Source organism: Erythrolamprus reginae, chromosome 6, assembly GCF_031021105.1.
Source record: "Erythrolamprus reginae isolate rEryReg1 chromosome 6, rEryReg1.hap1, whole genome shotgun sequence".
Lineage (NCBI taxonomy): Eukaryota > Metazoa > Chordata > Lepidosauria > Squamata > Dipsadidae > Erythrolamprus > Erythrolamprus reginae.
In genome coordinates this window covers 16,358,187-16,381,933 of record NC_091955.1, presented here as the reverse complement: position 1 = coordinate 16,381,933, position 23,747 = coordinate 16,358,187, and the positions used below count along the sequence as shown (strand labels likewise).

Below are 23,747 nucleotides of genomic sequence, written 5' to 3'. Positions count from 1 at the left end.
AAACTGGTGTAGTTTTCAAGTAGGGAATAATTAGTCCTGTCAATCACTTGTATTTGTATAAGTGACTAAACTATTTATCTTATCTTTCCCTACTTCTGTCTTGTTTTTCCAGCCAATAGTGTTCATGTTCTGCCATTTACATTGACTAGATAGAATTATTATTACAACATTGTTATTCTCCCTGATAATAGTCGGCAAGGATGAAAAATGCCTTGTGCAGATTAAGATTCAACCTTGGATTTGGCACTATTTATGACTCTAATTAAATTTGTGCATTTCCATTTTCAAAGGCTTCCAATAAATTATTATTATTATTATTATTTATTATTATTTATTATTATTATTATTATTATTATTATTATTATTATTATTATTATTTATTAGATTTGTATGCCGCCCTTCTCCGTAGACTCGGGGCGGCTTACAGCAGATTAAATTAAATTAAATTGTAACTATAAACTATTTTGTTATGAAGAAATATAACTAATGAAGTTTGAATGTCAGCTTTTTAACAATATGTTTGGATTCAAAGAAAACCTTTTATTGTGAGGTATATAATGAAGCTCTCCTAGATGTGAGCTCTTGTTTAGATATTTGAAGGTGATAAAGCTGCATTTGTATAGTGTTTGTCCATTTGTTCTTCTTGGAAAATGGGCATTGAAATGGAATTTTGTCATTTCCACCTAAAATATACAGTACCCATATATGGATTGATTTCCAGAGTTTGTGGAAATTGTTTTTCCTTATATTACAGTTTCTCCCCCCTTGGGACACTTCAATCTTTTTTTTTTTTTACAAGAAAGCAGAACAAATTTTCCTTGAAATCAGTCATTTTTTTTCCTAACAATTTGTTAAATTTAATTCCAACATCTCACCATTTACACTGTGCATTGCATATTTTCCTACTTAGGTTTATGTCTGGAATGTTAAACATATACTAAACTTGAAATAGAGAATTATGCCCCTATATTGAAATAGATATGTGTGTTCCATGAAGGAAGCCTTCATCTTATGGGAAAAAACACTTGGAATTAACCTCCACTGCACTCTACATGGGGCTACCCTTAAAGAGTGTTCGGAGAATGCAGATAGTCCAGAATGCAGCTGCACAAGCTGTCATGGGTGAACCTCGGTACGCCCATATAACACAAACACTCTGCGTGCTGCACTGGCTACCAATTAGTCTCCGGTCACAATTCAAGGTGTTATTACCTACAAAATCCTACATGGCTTTAGGGCCTGACTCTTTACGGGACTGTCTCCTGCCACATACCTCACAGAGACCTATTAGATCGCACGGAATCGCCTCCTCCGGGTCCCATCGACTAAGCAATGTAGGTTGGCGGGACCGTGGGGGAGGGCCTTTTCTGTAGCTGCCCCGGCTCTATGGAACCCATCCCCCCCAATGTTTGTATTGTTCCCACTCTACTGGCCTTTCAAAAAGCTGTCAAGACCTGGCTTTGCCGACAGGCTTGTGGGCTGTGAATCTTAACATCAGACACAGCTGAATTAAGTTTGATTGGTATATATGTTGTTGTTAGATTGGTCTTAGGGATTTTATAAGGGTTTAATTTGTTTATAATGGGGTTTTATAATCTATTATTAATATTTGACTTCTTTTATAGTTGTATTGTTTTGTATTGCTGTAAGCCATCCTACGGCATAGAAGTCAATTAAATTATTAAATTAAATTAAATATTCCTCCATATTTTAAAAGAAATAATTCTGCAGACCTTGGTAGGCATTTTTAGTTGATGGGAGAGGGTTCTGGTAACTGCTCCTAGTCATAAGTCAAGGATTACCAATAATGTCTCAAATTCCCTGAGAAGAAAGTTGAGATATAAATGACATACAAAAAATATACAGTCACAATACACCAAAGAACCATATATACTTTTAGAAAACTGGAGAAATTTTTTATTATTATTATTATTATTATTATTATTATTATTATTTAGATTTGTATGCCGCCCCTCTCCGTAGACTGGTTCATACACAGCTGTTTGTATTACATATATGAATAATCCATAGCTAGAGCTTTTATATTACTCATCATGTACTTCTTCTAATAGACGTGATTCCTCTATTACACGGGTGTCAAATTTGATTGTGTCACGTGACATATCGTGATGTTTTTTGTCTTTGTGGAGTCGGGGTAGGTGTGGCCTGTGCGGGTCGCCAGTTTGACAGGACTGTAACAACATTGCCTAAAAAGCATTAAGAGTTGTCAATCTAATCTTACGTAGTTTCTTCTCTGGTAACATTGAACTGCTAACCAGAACTTACAAAACATTTGTCAGACCAATTCTAGAATGCAGCTCACCTGTCTGGATATCAGACATTAATACAATTGAGAGTGTCCAGAAATATTTCACAAGAAGAGTCCTTCACTTTTCTTCCCGCAATAAAATACTTTACTCCACCAGACTTGAAATACTGAAATTAGACAATTTACAACTACGGGGCCTCCAAATTGATCTAACCATAGTTCACAAAATCAGAAAATATGACTTCAGCAATAGAGTGATCAACACCTGGAATTCACTACCTGACTGTTGTTTTTTCCCCCAACCCCAAAATCTTCAATCTTAGATTGTCTACAGTTGACCTCTCCCCTTTTCTAAGAGGTTTGTAAGGGGTGTGCATAAGCACGCCGTTGTGCGTACTGTCCCTGTCCTACTGTCCTATTTGTCTTCTTTTATCATTACTTTCTATGGTATGTTTATATAAACTACTAACCTATAGTATACAGTGATACCTCTACCTATGAATGCCTCTACTTACGAACTTTTCTAGATAAGAACCGGGTGTTCAAGATTTTTTTGCCTCTTCTCAAGAACCATTTTCCACTTACAAACCCAAGCCTCCGAAACTGTAACCGGAAAAGGCAGGGAGAAGCCTCCGTGGGGCCTCTCTAGGAATCTCCTGGGAGAAACAGGGCCGGAAAAGGCAGGGAGAAGCCTCCGTGGGGCCTCTCTAGGAATCTCCTGGGAGGAAACAGGGCCTCCACCCTCCCTGTGGTTTCTCCCATCGCACACATTATTTGCTTTTACATTGATTCCTATGGGGAAAATTGCTTCTTCTTACAAACTTTTCTACTTAAGAACCTGGTCACGGAATGAATTAAGTTCGTAAGTAGAGGTACCACAGTACTTGATTAACTAAAAATAAATAAATATATGCTGCCTATAATAGCTGATCTACAATTTCATAGTCTAGCTTAGTAGTAAATAGATGCTTTTACTAATAGTAAAAAAAAATGCATATTGGAAAGAAAAGGATGTGTGCTTGGAGTGCCCCTGCAGAAAGTCCTATTTGTATGATAACCCCGTATGTCCCCACGTGATCGTTAACTAGTCCTAGCCAGAAGACCTCAGGCATCTCTGAAGTAATTGCAGATCAAAGGTCAGTGTCCATAGAACACAGGACAGGACTCTGACAATGAGAAGGGGTTTTAAAGCCTGCACCTTGTTTAACACTCCAGTGAGAAAACTCTTTTGACGGAGCGAGGCGGCTTCTTTCTGACAGGTCAGCAGGAGGCAAAGGGCTGTAAACCCAGAATGACAGTGGCTAAAAGAGTTAATGGGAAGGAGATGTTGTTATGCTGGCAGCTGCAGTTAGGGCAGCAACCGAGGGCTCTGGAATGCTGCCCCTTACAAGCCACTTCTGCATAACCATAAAAAAGGAATTGGGAGGTCAGGGGAATGAAAACAGCTGAGATATGTTCCTGTTGATAGGATGGGTCTACTACCCTTATCAGCGCATACTTTAGGAGTAGCTAAGGTGGCGAAGAATGCAGCCTTGCATTGATCAAGAAAGTATTGTGATACGGCCTGTTGTTACTAGAATAATAGCCACGGCATGAATGCTTTGAATGTTGTTATTCTTTTTTGCATTATTTTTTTATTTTTTTTCTCTAGCATAAAATAAAAAAAACAATACATGATTTTCACACAAAATCAAACATACAATTTTTTTCTTTTACTTTGTAGTCATTCAGTGGAGGCTCTACAAACATATAACATTATAATATAATATTATAATATTAAGATATTATAATCTTAATATTAAAACATTACAATAACCTATACGTTAATCTCTGGTCATCAAATTCACATCTTATTTTGATCTTACAAATCTATTGAGCTAATTGTTCCAAAAAAAACCCAATTTTCTTATAATACCTAGCAGCTGAGTAAATTATATGTAAAATAAATATTATTTTATCTTATTTTAATCTTTCAAAATCTTTGAATGTTGTTATTGTTTGCCCGAGTTACTTTGCACTAGGACAAAGTGGGAAAGGAAACGGATGTGTAGATAAACCTTTTGCTGTATCGAATCCAATAATACATTGTAGAGAAACCACTAGATTATTGGTTATTTCTGAATAGTAATCTGATTATCCAAAGGAAGGCTGGCTTTTGCGAAGGGATGCCTTAATAAAGATACTGGTAATACTCATCAACTGTGTTGTTGTAACAAGACTTACCGTACTTTTAATGTGATAAATGTTTTACTGTCTTGTTTAGAGGAGAATATTTTTGTTTGGAGATCACGACGTTTTATAGTAGGATGTGATACCAAGTAGATTGATGGACTGCCTAACGCATTTGTATAAAAATGCTTTGGCCAATCTTGGAGTTCATCAGAATGGTATTTTAAAGAAGATTTTGCAGGAGGTTTTTTTTTAATGAAATATATTTTGTCACCACACCGTTACCAATTTTATTGTGTTAGTATAGAATTACAGGATAACTGTAAAGCAAAATGTGATCTCGCAATTCTCTAAATCAGCTTTCTGTGGGAACTAGTTTTTCTAGCATGTATGTTTCCAGCAATAAACAGGACACAGGATATTTAGGCAGACATGCATATATTCACAGAAAAACAAGAGTCAAAATTATTTTATAGGGCATGAACATTATTCAATATGCCCCAGTTAGGTTAGAATAGAACAGAACAGAATATAATTTTATTAGCCAAGTGTGATTGGATACACAAGGAATTTGTCTTGGTGCATATTTATTTATTTATTTATTTATTTATTCATTCATTCATTCATTCATTCATTCATTCATTCATTCATTCATTCAATTTTTATGCCGCCCTTCTCCTTAGACTCAGGGCGGCTTACAACATGTTAGCAATAGCAATTTTTTGACAGAGCCAGCCTATTGCCCCCACAATCCGGGTCCTCATTTTACCCACCTCGGAAGGATGGAAGGCTGAGTCAACCTTGAGCCGGTGATGAGATTTGAACCGCTGACCTTCAGATCTACAAGTCAGCTTCAGTGGCCTGCAGTACAGCACTCTACCTGCTGCGCCACCCCGGCTCATGCTCTCTGTGTACATAAAAAAAAAGATAAATTAATAAAAAATCATAAGGTACAACACTTAATGATAGTCCAGGTACAAATAAGCAATCAAATCATATTAGGACCCAGTAAATATAAATTGTAAGGATATAAGCAACAGAGTCATATAGTCATTTGTGGGAGGAGATGGGCGATGGAAACAATGAGAAGATTAATAGTAGTGCAGACTTAGTAAATAGTTTGACAATGTTCATGTGTCTAGTTTTTCTGGTGTACAAGTGCTCTGTAATGTTATTTTGAGGATAGGAGTTGAAGCAGTTTGTGTCCAGTTATGTTGTCAGATATAAAGAGGTCAGTTATTGATTATGTGCCATCAAGTTGGTGTTGACTTTTAATGACTATACATAGATTTTCTTCAGGATGTAGCAAAGAGGTTTGCAAAAATGTGGAAAGAAGGAGAGAAATAGAAGGAAGCAAAGGCGCATGAGCTGTAAGCTGCATTAATTAGATTTAGAGATTTGTCAAGCAAGCTACATACAATTCACTTGGTTCTCACACGTCATGCGAATCAGAATTGTTAAATGCATAAAGAATAACGCATATGTTTCATACCTAGAAGGAAGTGAAAACTATTTAAATATCAAAACCAAAATTTTAAAATGAATATTCTCTATTCATGCAACATCATTTTTTCTCAGATAACAGCTGGAGTAGAATGGGTAGGGATTGTTCTTTTAAATCAAATTCCAAATTTGCTGACATGTGGATTTTTACTTCTATATCTGGCTACTCTTCTATATACTGTAGATTACATTTTCCAAAAAGCATAGTATTCCATTGGTGAAAAGGTATGTTTATTTTAATTTTAAAAAGGGTGAAAATGTAACAGTGATGATTTTCACGTAGCTTATATTTCCTGTCTATGGCAAAGAAATTGACTTCTGCCCTTTTTTTTTTTACACTTTAGGAAATATAATTTTTGTTCCAAATTATTTTTTCCCCTTAAATGAGGTCATATTCTTAATTCAGTAACACTGTCCATGATTCCACAGACTGGTATCTTTAATAGCTCCAAACTGTTCAAAACTTGTGTCTATTGTAAAAGCTTTGTAGGTCTCTGCTATAGTCCCTGAAGAGAAAGATAAAAGCTTTGTAGGTCTCTGCTATAGTCCCTGAAGAGAAAGATAATTTGCTTTCTTAAAACATTATTTAATAGACAGTGCTTGATACGAATGGTGACAAAATAGCTTCCTTATGATTTACATAAATGGAACCAAGTATAGAAATGAGGTAAATATATTCACAGGGATATGTATGTCTGCATTCATAGATAAGATTAAGCTAGGATTTGTACACTACTGTTAAATATGCCCCAATACTTATTTATTTATTTATTTATTCATTCATTCATTTATTGGATTTGTATGCCGCCCCTCTCCATGGACTCGGGGCGGCTAACAACAGCGATAAAAACAGCATGTAATAATCCAATACTAAAACAATTAAAAAACCCTTATTATAAAACCAAATATACATACAAACATACCATGCATAAATTGTAGAGGCCTAGGGGGAAAGAATATCTCAGTTCCCTCATGCCTGACAGCAGAGGTGGGTTTTAAGGAGCTTACGAAAGGCAAGGAGGGTGGGGGCAATTCTAATCTCTGGGAGGAGTTGGTTCCAGAGGGCCGGGACCGCCACAGAGAAGGCTCTTCCCCTGGGTCCCGCCAAGCGACATTGTTTAGTTGACGGGACCTAACTGGTCGCTGGGATTCGTGCGGCAGAATAGCAGGAAGATGCAGATGCAACTTCTATTCATTGTTGACTTTTGCCTACTACCTGGACTTGTCCCTATAGTTTTCTTGGCATGTTTTCCAGAAAAGGTTTGCCACTGCCTTCTTCCTAAACTTGAGAGAGAACTGGCTCAAAGTCACCTAGCTGATTTCATGTCTCATGCAGGACTAGAACTCATGTCTCTCCCTGTTTCTAGCTTGGTGCCTTAACCACTGAACTCATCACGTGTACTGCATATTTTATATTTCTGTTCTATTAACTTTGCATTCGGGTACTGTGGTACCTCTACCTAAGAATGCCTCTACTTATGAACTTTTCTAGATAAGAAACGGGTGTTCAATATTTTTTTTGCCTCTTCTCAAGAACCATTTTCCACTTACAAACTTGAGCCTCCGAAACTGTAACCGGGAAAGGCGGGGAGAAGGTTCCTTGGGGCCTCTCTAGGAATCTCCTGGGAGGAAACAGGACTGGAAAAGGCAGGGAGAAGCCTCCGTGGGGCCTCTCTAGGAATATCCTGGGAGGAAACAGGACTGGAAAAGGCAGGGAGAAGCCTCCGTGGGGCCTCTCTAGGAATATCCTGGGAGGAAACAGGACTGGAAAAGGCAGGGAGAAGCCGCCGTGGGGCCTCTCTAGGAATATCCTGGAAGGAAACAGGGCCTCCACCCTCCCGGTGGTTTCCCCAATCACACACATTGTTTGCTTTTACATCGATTCCTATGAGAAAAATTGCTTCTTCTTACAAACTTTTCTACTTAAGAACCTATTCACGGAACGGATTAAGTTCGTAAGTAGAGGTACCACTGTATATGCTTTCTATCCCTCAAAACTCCAAAATAGTTCAATTTAGCAAGATCAAACTGCCAGGGGTTTCTGGATGTCACATGAATTGTATGTTTTCCTTAACTGAAGCTTCAATATTTCCTTTGCTTAATGTAACATTAAAATAGGTTACTAAACATAGCACTTGAAAGTTAGCAATTTCTGTAATTTTTCTGCTCTCTCTTTTTAAGAGATTCTGCTTTGAAATTTTGCTTACCAAAATGCTACCCTGTGTTTCTCCCTCCATTAAAACAAAGCCACATCACAGAATCAGCTTTTGATTTGGCCTTATGTGGAAAACACTTTATTTGGGTATTTCAAACTTCTAATTAATCTAAATATGGTGTGCACTATTATTTCAGTGTTGCAAACTGAGAATATTTGGAGGAGTGGCCTTGCATAAGTCAGCTCTTCAAAGAAATTGGTTTTATTTGTCTAAATTTGGTAATGATTGTGTTACAAATTTTCCCAAATGTATGTATGCTGGAAATGTAATTAGAAAAACAATAGTTTTAACTAAGAGAAAGATTGCTTCTTTATTTAATATATTAGATTAAACTTGTATTTCACTTTCCACTATGGAATCTAAACTCTTAATACCTAAAGATAATGCAAAAACAAAATCACTAAACAATTGTTACATTGGATTTTAAAATAAATAAGTATGAAACTTCCAGAAACATTTTAGATTAGTAATGCAGAGATAAAGCAATGGAGAATTTAAGTCATCCTTGTTTGTAAACATGAACTTCTGATTTATTTACTATTTTTCACTTCCCTATTTGTATATTGGTGTCCGTTTGTATGTTTGACCAGACATGACTTCTCAATTTTCAAGGGGAAACCCAAAGGTGCTTTTTCAAGAGGCAACTGGACTTCCTTGTTTTTCTTTGAAGATGTTTTGCTTCTTATCTAAGAAGCAAACTTTATCTCATTTCACTACGGAACAGACTAAATGACTTTTTGAGTTAGCATTCTGTTTACATTATCTGACTTCACATTGCCTGATTCAACAATCATGTATTATAGCCGTGATGGTGAACACACACCACAGATGGCATGCAGAGCCGTATCTGCCGGCATCTGAGCAGGTGCCCTAGTTCAACTCCAGCTGATTTTTGGCTTACGCTGCAGCTCTGGGAGGATATTTTTGGCCTCCAGAGGACCTCCACGGAGCACAGGATAACATTTTTATCCGCCCGAGGCTCCAAGGAAGCCTCTGGTACCTGGGGAGAGTGGAAAATGGGCCAACCAGGCCCACTGGAAGTCGGGAAACAGGGTCATGCATGAGAGGGCAGAAGAGTGTGTGCGGGGACACATGTATGCGGGGACACTTGAGCCTCCGAAACTGTAACAGGAAAAGGCAGGGAGAAGCCTCTGTGGGGCCTCTCTAGGAATCTCCTGGGAGGAAACAGGGCCGGGAAAGGCGGGGGGAAGCCTCCATGGGGCATCTCTAGGAATCTCCTGGGAGGAAACAAGGCCTCCTCCCTGTGGCTTTCCCAATCATACACATTATTTGCTTCTACATTGATTCCTATGGGAAAAATTGCTTCTTCTTACAAACTTTTCTACTTAAGAACCTGGTCACGTAATGAATTAAGTTCGTAAGTACCACTGTACGCCATTAGATACTGATGTGTGTATTTTCAGATATGATTGATTATGATGGTATACGTGTTTCCATTTATGTGTGTTTTAAGGTGCAGGAAAATAGAAAACGTATACCCCCCAAAAAAGAATTATCGGTGTGGGCACGATAGTGCATAGGCGCGTGCTTTCAGCACCCAAGTTAAAAAAGGTTCACCATCACTGTATTATAGGATGTTTAGGAGAAAATGCATGAAGTTGGTTTTTGGGATCATCTTTAATTCTTCTCTCTTTCACCCTACAGATGGTATTCACAGTGTTACAGCATATTGCACCTTAAGGGTTACAATCATCACTGATGACATGCTTACAAACAGTATCACAGTACGACTGGAAAACATGTCCCAAGAGAGGTTTCTTTCCCCTCTGCTGGCTCTCTTTGTGGAAGGCGTAGCTACCGTGCTGTCAACCACCAAAGAGGGCATTTTTGTCTTCAACATTCAAAACGACACAGATGTTACCACCAATATTCTGAATGTGACATTTTCTGCCCTACTTCCTGGTGGCATTCGAAACAAATTCTTCCCTTCTGAAGACCTTCAGGAGCAGATATACCTCAACCGGACACTGCTCACGCTGATATCGACTCAACGAGTATTGCCTTTTGATGATAACATTTGCCTGCGGGAACCTTGTGAAAACTACATGAAATGTGTCTCTGTACTGAAATTTGACAGCTCTGCGCCATTTATTACTTCAAATACGGTACTTTTCCGACCCATACACCCCATCAACGGTCTGAGATGTCGTTGTCCTCCTGGGTTTACTGGTGATTATTGTGAAACGGAAATTGACCTCTGCTATTCTAACCCCTGCGGAAACAATGGCCTTTGTCGAAGTCGAGAGGGAGGCTATACCTGTGAATGTTATGAAGACTACACTGGTAAGTTATTTCTTGGTGCCTTAAATATTGAGCATGATTTATTTATTTTATATTTTATTTTATTTTATTTTATTTTATTCATTTGTCCAATGCACAAATACATAGGAAGAAAAATAGACATGTAGTAATATATATGAGGGTAAAAAGTGAACTTAGAGGAGAGGACATCTGAAAGGAAGAAAATATATATGATAAGTGAGAGAAAGGAAAGACAATTGGACAGGGGACGAAAGGCACACCAGTGCACTTGTGTACGCCCCTTACTGGCCTCTTAGGAACCTGGAGAGGTCAATCGTGGAGAGTCTAAGGGAGAAATGTTGGGGGTTAGGGGTTGACACAATTGAGTCCGGTAATGAATTTAGAAAATGACGTTCTTTTGCTTTCTCGATTAATCATAATTGTCCAATGGCTGTGTAACCATTACATAAATTTGAGCTTTATTTATAAATACAAGAATAGAACAGAACAGAATAGAATAGAATTTTATTGGTCAAGTATGATTGGACACACAAGGAATTTGTCTTTGTGGATACGTACATAAAAGAAAATATATATTTGTCAAGAATCATAAGGTACAACACTTAATGATAGTCCAGATAAAAATAAGGAATCCAATCATATTAGGAATCAGTCAATATACAGTAAATTCCAAGGATACAAGCAACAAAGGCACAGTCATACTTTAGTGGGAGGAGATGAGTGATGCAAATGATGAGAAGATTAATAATAGTGCAGACTTAGTAAATAGTTTTAAAGTATTGAGGGAATTATTTGTTTAGCAGAGTGATGGCATTTGGAGAAAAACTGTTCTTGTGTCTAGTTGTTCTTGTGTTTTATAGCGTCGTTTTGAGAGTAGGAGTTGAAACTGCAGTATACAGGTCCTCAATGGAAGGCAGGTTGGTATTAATTGTTTTTTCCGCAGTCCTGATTATCCTCTGAAGTCTGTATCAGTCTTGTTGGGTTGCAGAACCAAACCAAAAAGTTAGAGAGGTACAGATGACTCAATAATTCTTCTGTAGAACTTTATCAGCAGCTCCTTGGGCAGTTTGAGCTTCTTGAGTTGGCACAGAAGCTCTGGACCTTCAACAGTCTCAGCTGGCCATCCACACCATAGGCCTCAATGGGGTATCCCATTGTACATAAAATATATGGTGGGGAATCCAGTGTAGCACAGTTCCCAAGGCAAAATTATTTATGCTACAGATAAGCTGTAATCCTGGGAATAATTTCTAAGAAGAGCTTTATGTATAGGTAAAACATCTACCTGATTGTATTTTAAATACAAATAGCAAGATTTTAAATTTAAACTCCAGCACAGAGTGTAAGATAAATTGATTTAATCTAAATCCAATTTGTATTTCATATCTCAAAACTTCCTGAGGTAAAGTTCAAATTAATATTCTTTATTCTGAATCATAATTAGTGGAATGCGTTGAAGGTGAGAGATTGAGCATTACGGATAATTCTCAACTTACAAATGGTCATTTAATGATGGTTCAAAGCCATGGTCTGTAAAGCACTTCTGGCCATCATAAAACATTATACCACCCTCACAATCACATGATCATGATCTGGGTGCTTGGCAGCTTCTTCATACTTAAGATTGGTTGTTGTTCTATCGAGCTCTCTGGTAGAATCCTCCCAAAAATGCACAGATACAATTTCAGACACACACACGTTTGAAAATTTAAAACAATGTTCTTTATACCGAAAATGCAAATAAACAGAGCACTCTTTTTGTATAGCAAAGAGCACTTGTCTCCAAACAAATTGGTAAGTTGTACAAGTCCTTTATCAGTTCTGTGATACTTAGCTTGCAGCTGTGAGGCAATTCACAGTCCTTTTTCTTTCACAAAGTGAAACACACTTTGCTCTGGTTTAGTTTCAAAGCGGGGAAAAATCAGCACAAAAGGTCAAAGTTAGCAAGGCAGTCACAAAACACAACGATCAGATAATCCTCCACAATGGCCAAACCCACAGGCTGCTCTTTATAGCAGCCTCACTAATTACCACAGCCCCACCCAACCACAGGTGGCCTCATTTTCTTTGATAATAATCTCTCAGTTGTTGTTGCCTATGCATCGCTCTCCTCATGCGTGGCTGTATCATTAACTCTTGTTCTGAATCCAAGGAGGAGCTAGATAATTGATCTCCTGCTGAGCTGTCTGCCACACTCTCCTCCTCCCTGTCACTCATGTCTTCTTGGTCAGAGGAGCCTTCATCAGCAGATTCCACCGGGGGGACAAAACAGGCCTGCAGCATGTGGATGTCTCCCCCACATCCACAGTCCTTGGGGCAGGAGCTGGGCCAGAGCTAATCACAACAGTTGTGAAGCACTTTGTGATCGCTATCAAAAGCCATGGTAATATAGTAGTTAGTATGCAATATTGCAGGTTAATACTTCTGAACTGCCTGCCAATTGCCAGCAGTTTAGCATTTGGAGCTCAAGATTGACTCAGCCTTCCATCTTTCCAAGTTCAGTAAAATTAGAACCCAAATTGTTGGGGGCAATATGCTGACTCTGTAAAACGTTTAGAATCTGGGCCCTCATTTTACCCACCTCAGAAGGATGGAAGGCTGAGTCAGTCTTGAGCCGGTGATGAGATTTGAACCGCTGACCTACAGATCAGCTTCAGTGGCCTGCAATACAGCACTCTACCTACTGCATCACTCCGGCTCTATACCCTGTTTCCTCCAAAATATGACATCCCCTGATAATAAGTCCAATCGGGCTTTTGAGTACGTGGCAATAGGGCCAAGTGCTTATTTCAGGGTTCAGAAATACAGTGTTCCCTCGATTTTCGTGGGGGATGCGTTCCGAGACCACCCGCAAAAGTCGAATTTCCGCGAAGTAGAGATGCGGAAGTAAATACACTATTTTTGGCTATGAACAATATCACAAGCTTTCCCTTAACACTTTAAACCCCTAAATTACAATTTCCCATTCCCTTAGCAACCATTTAGATTATTTCTCACCATGTTTATATATAAAAGTTTATTTTTAAAGAAAATTATTAAAGGTGGACGAAAGTTTGGCGATGACATATGATGTCATCGGGTGGGAAAAACCGTGGTATAGGGGGGAAAACCACAAAGTATTTTTTAATTAATATTTTTGAAAAACCGTGGTATAGACTTTTCGCGAAGTTCGAACCCGCGAAAATCGAGGGAACACTGTATATAAAACAGGGTCCTATTTTCGGGGAAACCTGGTAAGTCTTAAGTGCTATTGCTATATGATTGCCATTTTGCAAGCTTCTCTTCCAGCTTCCCCAGAAAGTCACTGGGAAAGCTAGCAGGAAAGGCTGCAAGTATTGCCGCCTGCCGAAGGATTTCCATTCTCCTTCATGCAGGAGGTAGGGGTGGGAGTGGAAAACCTTTGTTGGGTTGCAGAAACAAAGATAAGGTCTTTGGGATCCCCACTTCATCTCTCCAGCATAGAAGTTTAGTTCTGAACGCAAAGGGGAGCTACCTGCCCTCCTTTGGCAGGCAGGTCTTTCACGCCATCTGCCTAACAATCCATGCAGTCATTTAACAACTGCAACTTAGAAAGCCAAGATTGCAGTCATTGAGTGAAGTGATCAAGTTGATATCTCATTCAACAACCCAGGACTCCAAGCCCTATTGTCGTTGCAAATTGAGGTGTACCTGTACTTTCCTACTCAATGCTTTCTCTAAACCAAAAATAGGTTGACATTTATTGCTATTGAGTCTTATCCCTTGTTGGTGTCGTGGTTAGCTCCGGCCCAGCTCCTGCCCCAAGGACTGTGGATGTGGGGGAGACATCCACATGCTGCAGGCCTGTTTTGCCCCCGGTGGAATCTGATGATGAAGGCTCCTCTGACCAAGAAGACATGAGTGACAGGGAGGAGGAGAGTGTGGCAGACAGCTCAGAAGGAGATCAATTATCTAGCTCCTCCTTGGATTCAGAACAAGAGTTAATGATACAGCCACGCATGAGGAGAGCGATGAATAGGCAACAACAACTGAGAGATTATTATCAAAGAAAATGAGGCCACCTGTGGTTGGGTGGGGCTGTGGTAATTAGTGAGGCTGCTATAAAGAGCAGCCTGTGGGTTTGGCCATTGTGGAGGATTATCTGATCGTTGTGTTTCATGACTGCTTTACTGACTTTGACTTTTTGTGTGCTGATTTTTCCCCGCTTTGAAACTAAACCAGAGCAAAGTGTGTTTCACTTTGTGAAAGAAAAAGGACTGTGAATTGCCTCACAGCTGCAAGCTAAGTATCATAGAACTGATAAGGGACTTGTACAAATTACCAGTTTGGTTGGAGACGAGTGCTCTTTGCTATACAAAAGAGGGCTTGATTTAAGTGAATTTTCATTATAAAGAACATTGTTTTGAATTTTCAAACGTGTGTGTCTGAAATTTGTACCTGTGAATTTTTCGGAGGAGTCTACCAGAGAGCCCGACAGAACAGTTGGTATTAAGGTTGCAGGGGCAGGCACATTCTCACCCCCAACTTACATGATTTCTTTGGATAAAGCTGATTTAGGCATGCTACTTACAATAGTCGAGGAAACAGCACATCACCTTCCCTTAAATGCTATCAGTTGAGGGAGCTGTAAATATGTAGCTCTGCCAGTCCATAATTATCATTTTATTCTTTCATTGGTCTTGTTGTTTATCTTTGGGATTTCTATACTTGCCAACATCTGATTTCGTAGTTGCTTTATCTTCACGGAGAGATTGAGAGCTTATTTTTAAATATGGATTTTTTAAAGCTGGAGAAGATAACATGATAATTGAAGGTTATTGCCAAAATATTAATAGGGCACGTTGTGTAATGAAATGGCTGTGGCCTTAGAGATTGCTTTTCAGATGATCCCTGCAGATAGAAAATTCTGGCTATGAACCATGCAAACTTACATGTGGATGTGGGGTGAGTGATTCACCAAGGAAGCATAATCTTTGGAAACAGACCAATCTGATGGGCATCGTTCCAGAAATAGTTCACTGTGATTCAATACTTACATCAGGATTGAGAGTCTGAAAAACAGAATTCCATCGCTGAATAAGAGTGCTGCCATTTGTTTCAGAAACATTATGCCTTAATAAGCAGGTAACATAGCTCTCGTTTTTGTATGAACCGGTACATTGATTTTGAGCTGCAATCCTTTAAGATTTGGAGTTTTAAATAGTGGCTTCTACACAGCTGGTTTTGGGCAGAATATGATGAAATTTACAGTGACAATGACAGTCAATTTTGCAGCAGCAGCAGCATATAGACTGAAAGAATTTTGGGCAAAAGAAAGGGTTGATCATAAGGAATAATAATTCCCTTTCCAAAAATGTGGTGGCGTTGATTCTGGGTTTTGAGACAGAAATAGAAATAGATTTACTGTACCTGCTGATCTTTTCCATTTACTCCTGTTGCCATGACATTGTGGGAATTAATTCTTAGAAATTCTACAATTTATTAGAGTTACACATGAAGAATATAATAGATCACCCATGTGCATAAATAAAATGCCAGTGTATGCAGTCCTCGACTTACAACATTTTTTAATCATTGTTGTTAGCCGCCCTGAGTTTGCAGAGAGGGGCGGCATACAAATCCAATAAATAAATAATAAATAAAATAAATAAACATTTTATTTAGTAGCTGTTCAAAGGCAATCAGCTCCCCCTGGAGATTCACACTGCCCCCACCCTCCTTGCCTTCCGTAAAAGTTTAAAGACCTATTTATGCCGCTAGGGCCATTAGATCCTAGCACCCTGACCAACGAGTGTTTTAGTATGTTTTGTTGAATGAATGGTGATGAATGCTTTTAAACTATATTGGAGTTTTTAATCTTATTAATTGGATTTTTAGATGTATTTGCTATGTTATTTTGATACGTTGTGAGCCGCCCAAGTCCTCGGAGAGGGGCAGCATACAAATCCAATTAATAAATAATAATAAAATAAATAAAGTTGTAATGGCACAGGAAAAAAATGACTTATGACTGTTTTCCACACTTAACTGTTGCTACACCCTCCTGATCATGTGATCAGAATTTGGCAGCTTGGCAACAAATTCATATTAATGACAGTTGCAGTGTCCCGGGGTCATGTGATCCCCTTTTGCGAACTTCTCGCAAGTATAAAATGGGGAAGCCAGATTAATTCACTTAACAAATTTCTCACTTTGCAACAGAAATTTTGAGCTTCAGTTTTGGTCATAAATCAAGGACTAACTGTCTGTGAACATCAGCATAATCTTAAGATTTTGCCAAACGTAGTTATCCACACTGAAATGGTAATACAGTGATCCCCCGCTCGTTGCGAGGGTTCCGTTCCAGGACCCCCCGCAACGAGCGGGTTTTCGTAAAGTAGCGCTGCGGAAGTAAAAACACCATCTGCGCATGTGCAGATGGTGTTTTTAACTTCCGCAGCGCTAGCGAGGAGCCGAAGATTGGGGGCGGCGCGGCTGTTTTAAAACGTCGCCGCCGACATGGGGGGCTCGCTAGCACCCCCCCCGAACCCCCAACCCGGGTTTGGGGGGGTGCTAGCAAGCCCCCCATGTCGGTGGCAACATTTTAAAACACCCGCGCGGCTTTCCAATGAGTCCCGAAGACAAACGCGGAAGTTTGACGTTTGTCTTCGGGACTCATTGGAAAGCTCCGATCATTTTAAAACAGTTGCGCCGTTCTCCGCTGACTCCTGGCAAACTTCCCCGCTTTAGGAGTCAGCGGAGAACGGCGCGCCTGCTTTAAAACGATCGGAGCTTTCCAATGAGTCCCGAAGACAAACGTCAAACTTCCGCGTTTGTCTTCGGGACTCATTGGAAAGCCGCGCGGGTGTTTTAAAACGTCGCCGCCGACATGGGGGGCTTGCTAGCACCCCCCCAAACCCGGGTTGGGGGTTCGGGGGGGTGCTAGCGAGCCCCCCATGTCGGCGGGGACGTTTTAAAACACCCGCACGGCTTTCCAATGAGTCCCGAAGACAAACGCGGAAGTTTGACGTTTGTCTTCGGGACTCATTGGAAAGCTCCGATCGTTTTAAAACAGTTGCGCCGTTCTCCGCTGACTCCTGGCGAACTTCCCCGCTTTAGGAGTCAGCGGAGAACGGCGCGCCTGTTTTAAAACGATCGGAGCCGGCCGGGTCCGATCGTTTTAAAACAGGCGCGCTGTTCTCCGCTGACTCCTGGCGAACTTCCCGGGCGAAGGGCAAAGGGCGGGCGAGCGGGTGCTGGGGGGGGCTTCGCCCTCCCGCCAGCAAGAGGGGGAAGACCCAGGGAAGCCGCCCAGCAGCTGATCTGCCGGGCGCCATCTACGCATGCGTGCCCATAGAAAAAAGGGCACGCATGCGCAGATGGTGTTTTGACTTCCGGGTTCAAAAATCGCAAATTACCCTGTTCGCAATGGTCGGGGACGCAATAACCGGGGGATCACTGTATACCAAAAATATGAAAGGGGGGGGGAAGAGGTCTAAAATTTGACTTTATTCTTTTAAGAAGAGTACTTGACAAATAATCCAAAAGTGAAAATATTTTTAAAATATCATAAAAATTTCCAGCTCTTTCCTACGATATGCTGATTATAAAGGATATATACTTTTATCTCTGAACATTTTGAGTTTCTCTAGAACACCATTATGTCCCAATTAAAAAGACTTATTTTCTCACTTGTTTCCATTTTCACTAATGTCCTGAAGCTTTTCATTGTTGGGATGTAATTTATACATGATGAAAGTTTCTCAGTCTTCAAGATTCTTCTGTTTCAAGGAGTAAGGTACACAGAGCTTTTACAAGGCTATTTCTGAAATGGAAATACCCCCTAATTATAATTATCTGGAGCAACTGCACTTCCTATGATACAAGGAGGTGAGTGATAAGGACACATAATATTTGTGGGTTTAAATCAGATCTGGAACAACATTTTTTCAGGCCTTCAGGCACCATCTATTTATGTGCTAAGGGAAAACAAAGGGAAATTTCCAGAAGAATTTTTTTCCTGTCTCTTTTAAGTAGAAAACAAGGCCTAAATTTCTTCAGTTTCAGTGTTCCATGTAAATACTGTATATGCTTTGCTGTAGTATGTATGTATGTATTTATTTATTTATGTATTTATTTATTTAATTGGATTTATATTCTGCCCGTCTCCGAGGACTTGGAGTATATGCATGAAAAATGTAAAATCATGACCCTTGGCTCAGTAGTGGGTTCTAAAACCCTTTACTACCAGTTTGCAATCTTTCTCACCACAACTGTTAAGTGAATCATAGCATTTGTTAATGTAATAACATGGCTGTTAAGTGAATCTGCCCCTTCCTGACATCGCTTGCAAAAGGGGATCACATGGTGCCGGGACACTGCAACCGTCATAAATATGAATCAGTTGCCAGGAGTCTGAATGTTGATTGGATGACCATGTGGATGCTGCAACGGTCATGGTGTGAAAAATGGTCATAAGTCACGTTTTCCAGTGCCATTGTAACTTCAAACAGTCACTAAACGAACTGTTGCAAGTCAAAGGACTACCTGTATTTTACACCGTATTCTTTGGTGAGAATAGCAAATGGGTTGAGCAAACCGAAATCTAAACATGGTGGAATTTGTATACTCATTGCAAGCATAGCATTTTTAGTATTGTTTTATTTTTATTTTTTATTTATTCATATGTCCGATACACAAATACATAGGAAGAAAATAGACATGTGGTAATATATATAAGGGTAAAAGTGAACTTAGAGGAGAGGATATATGAAAGAAGAGAATATATATGATAGGTGAAAGAGAGGAAAGACAATTGGACAGGGGACGAAAGACACATCAGTGCACTTATGTACGCCCCTTACTGGCCTCTTAGGAACCTGGAGAGGTCAATCGTGGAGAGTCCAAGGGAAAAATGTTGGGGGTTAGGGGTTGACACAATTGAGTCCGGTAATGAGTTCCACGCTTCGATAACTCTGTTGCTGAAATCATATTTTTTACAGTCAAGTTTGGAGTGGTTCGTATTAAGTTTGAATCTGTTGTGTGCTCTTGTGTTATTGCGGTTGAAGCTGAAGTAGTCATTGACCGGTAGGACGTTGCAGCATATGATCTTGTGGGCAATACTCAAACTTGTTTTAGGCGCCGTAGTTCTAGGCTTTCTAGGCCCAGGATTGTTAGTCTATTTTCGTAGGATATTCTGTTTTGAGTGGAGGAGTGAAGGGCTCTTCTGGTGAAATATCTTTGGACATTTTCAAGGGTGTTGATGTCTGAGATGTGGTATGGGTTCCAGACAGATGAGTAGTAGTCTAGGATGAGTCTGGCAAAAGTTTTGTAGGCTCTTGTGAGTAGTGTGAGGTTGCCTGAGCAGAAGCTGCGTAGGATCAGGTTAACAACTCTAGAAGCTTTTTTGGCGATATTGTTGCAGTGGGCTTTAGCACTTAGCAGTTGTTTTCATTGTGGAAAGACCTGTCAACATTTGGAAGGAAGAAAATAATGATTGCATAAAAATAACACGTGACATACAATATATACATGTCTTGCCTGAAGAGGTGCTTTCCATATAGATTCAATCAACTCCCATGATCTCATAGCCATGTTGGCTGGCAGACAATAGGAGCTGAAGCCATCTTATTGAAGAAAGCAGATTAGGGAAGATGGCTGTTGAACACAACTGTAGAACACAGTGTAAAACACTGTAGAACACAACTAGATTCCTATCTCTTTTCACTCAGTGGCTGAACTTTACGCAGATGCTGTCTATGATTTAGGAGTGGGTCCCACTTACCTTTGCCACCAGTTCATATCACAACATTTTGCTCATCCCTTCATGCAATTTTCCTTCCGCGCATATTCAACAGCAGGATTCAGCCTGAAACACAGCTGAGGAGCTGATCAGCTGTGCGTTGGGCAGAGAAATAAAGGTCAAAATTAACCTGGGGCAGGTGGGAGGGCTCTTTTTCAAGCCATGGAAGAGGAGAAGCCATCCAAACATGGAAAAATTCATCAAAAATTAAAAAAAAAAAAAGATGGCGGCACCAACGGACCAGCCCCAACCGAACCAGATCCGTGATACCATCATCACGTCACCAGAGGGTCATTAACGGTTCGGGCGATCTGGTCCCGACCGGGAGGAACCACCCCTATAATCTTAGAATTATTGTGAGAATAGAACTTAGAATTATACATGGTATGCTTGTTTGTATGATTGGTTTTTTAAATTGGGGGTTTTTTAGATTATTTTTAATATTAGATTTGTCTACATTGTCTTTTTTATTGTTGTTAGCCGCCCCGAGTCTTCGGAGAGGGGCGGCATACAAATCTAATAAATAAATAAATAAAAATAAAATAAAATATTGTAGAAAAGAACAAGTACTACCGTAACCGTGAAATCTACATACCTTCCCTATCTGTTCAGATGTGCACGATTTGCTTGCTTCGCACATATTTATTTATTTATTTATTTATCAGATTTGTATGCCGCCCCTCTCCGCAGACTCGGGGCAGCTCACAGCAATAATGATACAATGTAACATATTTAATTTATTTAATTATTTAATTAATTTATACCGCCATCACACAAGCTCTCTCACCTTCTGCGCATGCACAGAAGGCTTTACTCATGTGTAGATGGTTAAAAAAAGAAAACGGTAGCGTCCAGGCAGGTGGGCGGAGCTTTGCTGCCACTGCTGCCACTACCAGTTTTCCCAACCGCCAGCAGCCACCGCTACGTGGATGCCCGAACTGGATCAAGCCACTAGCATTTCACCCCTGCCTTAACCTCTGAAAAAGAGGTTTTAAATAAAGGAGTAAACCTATTTTTAATGAGTAAAATTAAACATTTTTATCTGGAAGCCAAAGTGTTACAGTAACTGCAAACTTAATATTTAGTTTTTATATATGATAATTTTATAGAAAACCTTGTTTCCCCCACTATCAGATTAATGAAAAATATTTTATTTGGGGGGATTCGTGTCAAAGAGCTGTTAATGATTTCCTCATTTTATTGATTGATTGATTGGATTTGTATGCCACCCCTCTCCGGAGACTTTACTTATTCAGCCAAGATATTAAGTGAGAATGTGTAGCTATGTGTCTGTATGTACAAACATGTGTAAACACAGAGAGAGAGAGAGATTATGAAATACTGGTGTTAAAATCACACATATTTTCCCTTTAATATCAGCTGCTGAATTCTGAGCTGTCTTACTGATTATATTTGTTTACTACAGTCTTCGGAGGGCACCATCAGTTGACCTATTCCTAAGAGCCCCAGTGCCTTGCCCTTATTCCAATATCTTTTGCACTCTCCCACCTCATCTGTCTGTCTTTCTTTTTTCTTCTTCTTTTTTTGCCTGCAGAAATACTTTCAGAGATCAAAGTCTTGGACTGTCTCTTGACAATCTAGGCCAGAGTTTCAGTATTCTTGTTGCTCTCTTTTTTTGTTTTTTTAAATTAGTTTTCAGGTGGTTTGACAGGATTTCTGATGTTACAAAAGCCTTTTAAAGTGCTGGAATTAAGGGAGCTTTGTGTGGGAAAGTGATACACCTCATGCCAATATAATCACCATATTTTCCGATCTTCATCCACAGATGGATTTTAGTGCTTCGGCTTGGTAACGTGCTGCCATCGTCGGCAGGAAAAAGCCAATGCTGTTGAGAACATAATCATGCGTTTATGATTATGTTTCTGGATAGGAAAAAAATTGGCTTTCTATAACACATTGTGAATTTACATAGGAAAATCATGACTATGGAAATAAAGATGAACCAAAGATTATATTTTAAGGATGCAAATGGTTCCTCCTACAGTAATCTTATTAACTAAAGCAGAGGTGTTCAAACTTGGGAACTTTAAGACGTGTGGACTTCAATTTGCAGAACTTTCCAGCCAGCTATGAGTTGAAGTCCATGTCTTAAAGTTGCCACGTTTGGGGACCCCTCAAACGAAAGTATCACTGTAAAACTTTGAAGCCCAGTTGTATTCTGGGAGTTGAAGTCCGTGTCTTAAAGTTGCCATGTTTGGGGACCCCCCAAACGAAAGGATCCCTGTAAAACTTTGAAGTCCAGTTGTATTCTGGGAGTTGAAGTCCATGTCTTAAAGTTGCCAAGTTTGGGGACCCCCCAAACGAAAGGATCACTGTAAAACTTTGAAGCCCAGTTGTATTCTGGGAGTTGATGTCCATGTCTTAAAGTTGCCAAGTTTGGGGACCCCCCAAACAAAAGGATCCCTGTAAAACTTTGAAGCCCAGTTGTATTCTGGGAGTTGAAGTCCATGTCTTAAAGTTGCTAAGTTTGGGGGCCCCCAAATGAAAGGATCCCTGTAAAACTTTGAAGCCCAGTTGTATTCTGGGAGTTGAAGTCCACGTCTTAAAGTTGCCAAGTTTGGGGACCCCCCAAACAAAGGGATCCCTGTAAAACTTTGAAGCCTAGTTGTATTCTGGGAGTTAAGTTTGGGGAACCCCAAATGAAAGGATCCCTGTCAAACTTTGAAGCCCAGTTGTATTCTGGGAGTTGAAGTCCATGTCTTAAAGTTGCCAAGTTTGGGCCCCCCCAAATGAAAGGATCCCTGTAAAACTTTGAAGGCCAGTTGTATTCTGGGAGTTGAAGTCCATGTCTTAAAGTTGCCAAGTTTGGGGACCCCAAACGAAAGGATCCCTGTAAAACTTTGAAGCCCAGTTGTATTCTGGGAGTTGAAGTCCATGTCTTAAAGTTGCCAAGTTTGGGGACCCCCAAACAAAAGGATCCCTGTAAAACTTTGAAGCCCAGTTGTATTCTGGGAGTTGAAGTCCATGTCTTAAAGTTGCCAGGTTTGGGGACCCCCAAACGAAAGGATCCCTGTAAAACTTTGAAGCCCAGTTGTATAAGTTCATTTCAGTGTTTTCAAATTGCCTTTTAAATGAACTACTGTAGACCATTTTATTATCAAATATTGCATTCATTAAAACCAGAACAAGAGGAATATAACAGTATTATAGTAGCAATCCCATACATACAGCATGTTCATCTATTTTGGTTATCAGCAGTAATTCAGCAGCAATTTGAATGGGAAAGGTATTGTGACATAATGGCTGGCTTGCACCCTTATACTCACCTGTTTCTCAGTGGCAAAACCCCCCACAAACCCTTACATCTAATGTTTACACAAAAAAGAAAAAAAGGACAAGCTCTAAAGAAAATGAATAATGCCCCTATTAAATAGTTAAACTTGGAGTTAATAAGTTAGCAGTAACCTGTGCTGCAATACTGCTTTTATCAAATTACACTTTCCCACTTGTGTGAATGGTAAACAGCAATTCAGCAAGTTAGATTTCTTTGCAGTTAAACTTTATTCAGTCTTCTAAAAGTAACTTG

General features: G+C 39.7%; 1 protein-coding gene across 3 annotated transcripts in view; it reads left to right on the top strand.

Annotated features, from left to right (window-relative positions):
• CELSR1 (cadherin EGF LAG seven-pass G-type receptor 1) overlaps positions 1 to 23,747 on the top strand; it is a 252,181-nt gene that overhangs the window by 66,574 nt on the left and 161,860 nt on the right. For all 3 annotated transcript variants that reach the window (XM_070755356.1, XM_070755355.1, XM_070755358.1), the window contains exon 2: positions 9,823 to 10,461. In XM_070755356.1, the coding sequence (XP_070611457.1) occupies positions 9,823 to 10,461 (639 nt within the window). The remainder of the gene's footprint in view (positions 1 to 9,822; positions 10,462 to 23,747) is intronic.